At 42.1% G+C, this 7,653-nt stretch overlaps 1 protein-coding gene across 2 annotated transcripts in view; it reads right to left on the reverse strand.

The window, feature by feature from the left end:
• DNAJC2 (DnaJ heat shock protein family (Hsp40) member C2) overlaps window positions 1-7,653 on the reverse strand; it is a 32,164-nt gene that overhangs the window by 21,751 nt on the left and 2,760 nt on the right. The window contains exons 2-3 of one of the 2 annotated variants that reach the window (XM_034964696.3): window positions 7,381-7,482; window positions 3,352-3,427 (exon numbers count right to left, since the gene is read on the reverse strand). In XM_034964696.3, the coding sequence (XP_034820587.2) occupies window positions 3,352-3,427; window positions 7,381-7,413 (109 nt within the window). In that variant the 5' untranslated portion in view covers window positions 7,414-7,482. Of the gene's footprint in view, window positions 1-3,351; window positions 3,428-7,380; window positions 7,572-7,653 lie in introns of both variants that reach the window. The other variant, XM_003825717.6, reaches the window with a different exon arrangement.

Below are 7,653 nucleotides of genomic sequence, written 5' to 3' on the forward strand. Positions count from 1 at the left end.
ATGGTGAAACCCAGTCTCTACTAAAAAATACGAAAATTAGTCAGACATGTTGGCAGGTGCCTGTAATCCCAGCTACTTAGGAGGCTGAGGCAGAAGAATGAGGCAGGAGAACCACTTGAACCCTGGAGATGGAGGTTGCAGTGAGCCAAGATCACGCGACTGCACTCCACCCTGGATAACAGTTAGACTCTGTCTTAAAAAAAAAAAAGAAAAGAAACTTGAAAAAAAATTTTTTTAATTAAAAAAAAAAAGAGAGAGACAAGGTCTCGCTATGTTGTCCAGGTTGGTCTTGAACTCCTGAGCTCAAGTGATCCTCCAGCCTTAGTCTCCCACAGTGCTAGGATTACAGGGATGAGCCACCATGCTTGGCCTATAGAAATCTTTTCATGAGCATAATAAAATTATTTATTTCAACATATACTGCAAGGGTTCAGAAACAGTGACAAATATTTTTGGTATTTTTTGGGCATTTTTTGAGGCAGTTTCCCTCTGTCACCCAGGCTGGAGTGCAATGGTGCAATCTCGGCTGGCTGCAACCTCTGCCTCCCAGGTTCAAGCGATTCTCGTGCCGCAGCCGCCCAAGTAGCTGGGATTACAGGCATGCGTCTCCATGCCCGCCTAATTTTTATATTTTTAGTAGAGACGGGGTTTCGCCATGTTGGCCAGGCTGGTCTCGAACTCCTGACCTCAGGTGATCCACCCGCCCCAGCCTCCCAAAGTGCTAGGATTACAAGTGTGAGCCACCGCACCCGGCTCCTACTTCACACTTAATTAATTTTCATTATTGACATTCAAAATATACTCAACAAAAATAAAACTTGGCTTGTAATATGAAGCAAGCATTCAAAGGACCTCAAATGGTATCAGATTTACATTTTTATTAGGTTTGTGCTAATAATTACAGATTTGCAAACAGTAACTTTGCATTTTAACTTTTAGATAGATTTTCAGAAAGCAATGAGTAGCAACTGTGTTTTACAGTGACAGAGGTGAGAGAATGACAGTTTCTTTCTAAATAAAGACTGACGGACTATTCCACAAGGGTGGTAGAGAGTAAGTTAGAATTACCCTTATTGTTAACAATCTCTACACTGGTGCTGCAAAACTTTTGGCTAGAGAATACATATTCAAAAGCTGAATTTCTTTTCTTTCTTTCTTTCTTTTTTTTTTTTAATGAGACAGAGTCTCACTCTCTCACTCTGTTGCTCAGGTTGGACTGCAGTGGTACAATCTCCGCTCACTGCAACTTCCGCCTCCCAGGTTCAAGCGATTCTCATGCCTCAGCCTCCCAAGTAGTTGGGCTTACAGGCATGCGCCACCGCACCTGGCTAATTTTTGTATTTTTAGTAGAGATGGGGTTTCACCACATTGGCCGGGCTAGTATTGAACTCCAGCCTCAAGTAATCTGCCTGCCTTGGTCTTCCAAAGTGTTGGGATTACAGGTGTGTGACCCACTGTGCCTGGCTAAAAATCAATTTCTACAAGGCCAATAAAAAGAGTGGATTTAGGCCGGGTGCGGTGGCTCACGCCTGTAATCCCAGCATTCTGGGAGGCCGATGTGGGTGGATCACCTGAGGTCGGGAGTTCGAGACCAGCCTGACCAACATGGTGAAATCCCGTCTCTATGAAAAATACAAAATTAGCCGGGCGTGGTGGCACATGCCTCTAATCCCAGCTACTCGAGAGGCTGAGGCAGGAGAATCGCTTGAACGTGGGAGGCGGAGGTTGTGGTGAGCCAAGATGGTGCCATTGCACTCCAGCCTGCGCAACAAGTACGAAATTCTGTCTCAAAAAAAGACAGTGGATTTAACAGAAGCATATGAATGTTTCTTTTACAATTTATTGCACATTTTTAATCTTTTGAGAAAGCTTTCACCTTAAAACACAAACTATTTTCACAGTTCTATTATCAATTCTAATTAACAAATTTATCTGTACTGAGACATATTTGGTATTTGTATGCTATTCTATTTTTTTGGAAACAGAGTGTCGCTCTTGTTGCCCAGGCTGGAGCGCAATGGTGCAACCTCAGCTCACTGCAACCTCTGCCTCCTGGATTCAAGCGATTCTCCTGCCTCAGCCTCCCAAGTAGCTGGGAATACAGGTGCCCGCCACCACACCCAGCTAATTTTTTTGTATTTTTAGTAGAGACGGGGTTTCACCACGTTGGCCAGGCTGGTCTCATACTCCTCACCTCAGGTGATCCACCCGTCTCGGCCTCCCAAAGTGTTGGGATTATAGGCGTGAGCCACCACGCCCGGCCAACGCTATTCTTTCATATAGTAAAACTTTGCAAACACTTGTACGTGGCAAATGGACTTTTCTGGCATTTATGTATACTGGAATAACTATTCACATGCATTACCATATGCTTTGTCTAGAATCATGCCAGCCTTTAAACAAATCCAGTTTAAAATAATCTGATAAATTCCTTCACTTTGTTAAAAAATATTTCCTGTGATTTTCCTAAATGTAAGCAGTAATGGGGACGATTTTGAGTTCATCTACTATGCTAAGTATTGACTAATAATTTTTACCACAGGCATTCTTATTCAGTCATCTTCCTCCACATATAATACTTCCTCTTCTTGACAGGCCCTGACTCCCTGCTCCTTTTCCATGTGGCCACAATCTTACCCTCTCTGACCTCAATATCCATTCTCTAGAGTGGAGGGCAGAACGTTCTCCTAAGACAGAAAACTGATCACCTTCACCTCTTACCTCTTTCACTAAACTTTATTAATCAGTTGAACTGATCACGTGTATAAGAAATTATGTCCACAGGATTGCAAAGCATAGGACATTTAGGAGCATTAAGGGATGGTGTTTTATAAGGCATATGAAGACTGGGGTCCCAACATTACCCTCTCCCATGCCAAATTATAACCTTGTCAATGAAAACAACAATAAAACATCAGGCAACTTTTCTTGGACAGAAGACAGGGTGATATCTACAAAGGTGTGACCTAAGATTACAAAATAATGTAAAAAAAAAACCAAAAACCAAAAAACAATAAAGGCAGTATCCACCAAGTGCAGCTGCTATACTTCTAAAGAGAAGTGAAGTATTATTTTTTAAAAGCTTGCCATTGGGGGAGTATTTTGTATCCACACACACACACCCATCCTAATTTCTTATCCCTAATGAGAAAGTCTATATGTAAAATGGATTGCTTTCTTCTGATTCTGAAGGCAGGGGAGACCGTGGTTTTTTGCTTATTATGACAATATAACACATGCTGTTAAATGTAGTTATGGCTGCAGACTATGATACTGTATATCTTTTAAAAAGCATAGCCAGCCTGTTCCTATACAAGATATTTGATTATTTCAAAATAACTAAGTACTTACGAGCTGCTTTGATCTGTCTCTGTGTAGCCTTGTATCTCACATGGCCAAGTCCAAGAACTGCATAATGATCTTGGTTCTGGAAAAAAAACACAAAAGGGAGTCAAATTTGAAATGAAGCCAATATATTCCATCCCTTGTGTTCTGGTACCTTAATAAGCATTTCCCAAAGTGACATTTCATCAGGAGTCCAGTAAGAGGTTCTGTATAAACCAGGGTCTATGGTCAGGTAAGGTTGAGAAATGTGGATTAGGCTGGGTGCCATGGTTCATGCCTGTGATCCTAGCACTTTGGGAGGCCCAGGTGGAGGATTGCTTGAGCCCAGGAATATGAGGCCAGCCTGGGCAACAAAGTAAGATCCCTGTCTCTACAAAAAAATTTTTAAAAATTAGCTGGGTGTGGTGGTGTGCACCTGTAGTTCCAGCTACTCAGGAGGCAGAAGTAGCAGGATTACTTGAGTCTGGTAAGTAGAGGCTGCAGTGAGCTGTGATCATGCCACTGCACTCCAGGATAGGCGACAGAGCAAGACCCTGTCTTTTTTTTTTTTTTTTTAATGATTTTAAGATTTTATTTTATTTTTTTGAGACGGAGTCTTGCTCTGTTGCCCAGGCTGGAGTGCAGTGGTGCCATCTTGGCTCACTGCAACCTCCGCATCCCGGGTTCAAGCAATTCTCCTGCCTCAGCCTTCCAAGTTGCTGGGATTACAGGTGCACACCACCACGCCTGGCTAATTTGTGTATTTTTAGTAGAGACAGGGTTTCACCTTGTTGGTCAGGCTGGTCTCGAACTCCTGACCTCAGGTGATATACCTGCCTTGGCCTCCCAAAGGGCCAAGGGATTACAGGTGTGAGCCACTGCACCCGGCCAAGACCCTGTCTTTAAAAAAAAGAAGAGACAGGCTGGGCATGCCAGCTTACGCCTGTAATCCCAGTGCTTTGGGAGGCTGAGGTGGGTGGATCATGAGGTCAGGAGATTGAGACCAGCCTGGCTAACATGGTGAAACCCTGTCTCTACTAAAAATACAAAAATTAGCCGGGCGTGGTGGCGCCCACCTGTAATCCCAGCTACTCGGGAGGCTGAGGCAAGATAATTGCTTGAACCTAGGAGGCGGAGGTTGCAGTGGGCCAAGACTGCGCCACTGCACTCCAGCCTGGGCAACAGAGTGAGACTCCGTCTCAAAATAAAATAAAATAAAAAATAAATTTAAAAAAGAGGTAAATGTGGACTATTATACAGCCTCCTTGATGATTTGTATGCACAAAAGCCTAAGAAAGGCTCTGAGAAGTCCTGTAATTAGATTTAAAAAATAAACAAACAGAAACCTGTAAAACCTAGCATTTTCCAAACTTACTTGACCAAAGACCCCTTTTTTCTCTTAGCACCTGTTGATAGCTTATGGCCATCCTATGGAACTTATGGCTACATGTTCTTGTTTACTTATTATGTCACTGGAATATAAGCTGTGTGTAAGCAGTAATACTGTCTTGTTCAGTACAGTATCCTTGACACCTAGAACAGTATCTGACATGGTGTTTGATCCATATTTGATGAATGAAAATAAACTGAACAAGTGAATGAACTCTGCTACCTTACTCTGATACAATCTACTTCTTTCTATACCAAAGACCTTCTCCCTCTTATAGATCTCAACAGTCCCCAGTTCTGTCTTTTCCCGACTCTGCCTTCTCCTGAAGTTACTATCTTCTCTCATTTTCTTTACTACCCAGCTTTGAAAGAGTACTTTACACTTTGATCCTACTTCATCACTTCCTAATCACTCTTCATTCACTGTAATCTCTTGCCTTCCCGATCATTTTACTCAAACTGCTTTCAATGAGGACACCGAAACTTTTAGTTTGCCAAATCCAATGGTTTTTTTTTTTTTTTGAGATGGAGTTTCACTCTTGTTGCCCAGGCTGGAGTGCAGTGGCACGATCTCAGCTTACCACAATCTCCACCTCCCAGGTTCAAGCGATTCTCCTGTTTCAGCCTCCTGAGTAGCTGGGATTATAAGCATGTGCCACCATGCCCGGTCCAGTGTTTTTTAAAATAATTTTTCATGTTATGTGATTGACCTCTTTCTGAAGCAGTGACACAGGTGACTCTTCCCACGCCCCTTTTTTTGAGATAGAGTTTTGCTCTTGTTGCCCAGGCTGGAGTGCAATTGTATGATCTCGGCTCACAGCAACCTCCACCTCCTGGGTTGAAGTGATTCTCCTGCCTCAGCTTCCCAAGTAGCTGCGATTACAGGCATGTGCCACCACGCCTGGCTAATTTTATATTTTTAGTAGAGATGGGGTTTCACCATGTTGGTCAGGCTGGTCTCGAACTCCTGACCTCGGGTGATCTGCCCGCCTCAGCCTCCCAAAGTGCTGGGATTACAGGCATGAGCCACTGCACCCTGCCTCTTTTTCCCTCTTGCTCCTCCCTTAGTTTCTGGAAGAATACGCTGCCTGATGTTTAGGAAGTATTTCTTCAAATAACAAAGTGTCTTTTTCTTTGTTTTGTTTCTACTTCTGTCACCCTTCTTAGTATCTTCTGCTGTTTTTCCTCCTCTTCCTACCCCTTAAATATCCATGCTCCTCAATGTTGTCTTTTTCTTTTAAAATGGATGAGGTGGTGGGAGAATCAGCTAACACCTTCTGAGTGCTTACTTTTCTAAATGTTTTATACATATGCTTTAGCTTATTTAGTCCCCTAAACAACCAATGACATAGGAACTCTTATTATCCATTATTTGTTTGGCATTTATCATGCAGCAAGTACTAACTTAAGTGCTTTATAAGCATCCTTTTATTAATCCTCAAGGTAAACCTTTGAGCTGTTAACAATCTCACTGTAGCAACAAGGGAAATGAGGAACACACATATCTGGGAACTTTCCCAAGGTCGAAGTGCACCAAATGGCAGAACCAGATTTGAATTCAGGCACTCCAATTCCACAGCATACGCATTTAACTATTATACAAGTACCTACTAAAGCATTATCTATTTGTTTATACTTTTGTCCCTTGCTGTTGTCATTCAATTCCTCACAGCAACCACCACTATGTGCCAATGACTTCAAAAAGTCGTTGGCTGTAACCTCTTTTCGGAGTCATAGACCAATTTCTAACCATCTACTAGACAGCTTCACCACTATGGTACCAAAACCTCAGTCTTCACATAGTCAAACTTGGACACAAACAGCACCTCCCACAAACATTCTTATCCTCATCCCAGCATTGGTTACTGACCACACACTCTAGCAGGTCACTCAAGCTCTAATGCTGGGAAGGACCTCTGAATACTTCTCTTTCTCTTGTGCCACACAGCCAGGGTCACCAAAGCCTGTTAATGCTACCTCCAAAAAAGGCAAATCTGACCCCTCTTTCTCAAAACCCAGCCACATAGTAAGTTCAAGGATTCAGTCACAGGTCTGCCTTAGTGCACTAGCCCTATAACAGTAAACTATTCACTTCCCCTCCAGTCCCTTGCCCCCTTTCAAGCAATTTCCTGTACTGCCAAGGGAATTACTTTTCTAAAATTAGCTAAGAAACTTTTGATAGTATCTTACTGTCCCAAAAATAAATTTTAATTCCTTCTTTAGCATGGTATAAAAAGGACACAACAGAGTTTGGTCTAGTGTCCTTTTAAAGACACTAGATTTCTCATCACCATACCGCATGTACCCTATACGACTTATCAATCCCTCAAGAGGCACTACATATTCTTTTACTCCTTTGTGTCTTTGTATATCTTACTCCTTCTGCCCAGAATACTTTTCTCACTTCTCTGCTTCACTAATTGCTGCCTGTCCTTTTAAGACCAGTGCAAACATTATCTTTTCTGTGAACTCTTCCTGGATTTCTCCAGCAGAGACAGTATCTCATGGCTAGTGCTAATGCTCTCAAGACTTAGTAATAAACAGATGCTAAATCATAGTTATCTTGCTGAATCATCTTAAAACATGTTTATTAATGGAAAACTCATAAGAAAATTGTCTGTGTCTAACAAAGCATCTGACTGAACAAAATATTCAGATATTAAATACCTTCCAGTCTTTGGGATCAAGTGTTTTCAGCATGGGAAACTCTTCCAACTGCAATTCTTCATCTTCTGATTCCTCGGATAACTCTTTCTTATCCTCCAGTTCCTGAAAAGAGGCAGAAGCATTTCTGTTTCTCCTCTTAACAAAAGCTTCAAACCATCTTCCCACAGGTTCAACTCGACAGAGTGTAGAGGCTGTGATTGAAAGTGTTAAGAGAGGCTTCAATGTATTTCATGGAATAAATATGTTTCAAGGCAATTAATTTTTTCAGGAAAT

Source organism: Pan paniscus, chromosome 6, assembly GCF_029289425.2.
Source record: "Pan paniscus chromosome 6, NHGRI_mPanPan1-v2.0_pri, whole genome shotgun sequence".
NCBI classification, from domain to species: Eukaryota; Metazoa; Chordata; class Mammalia; order Primates; family Hominidae; genus Pan; species Pan paniscus.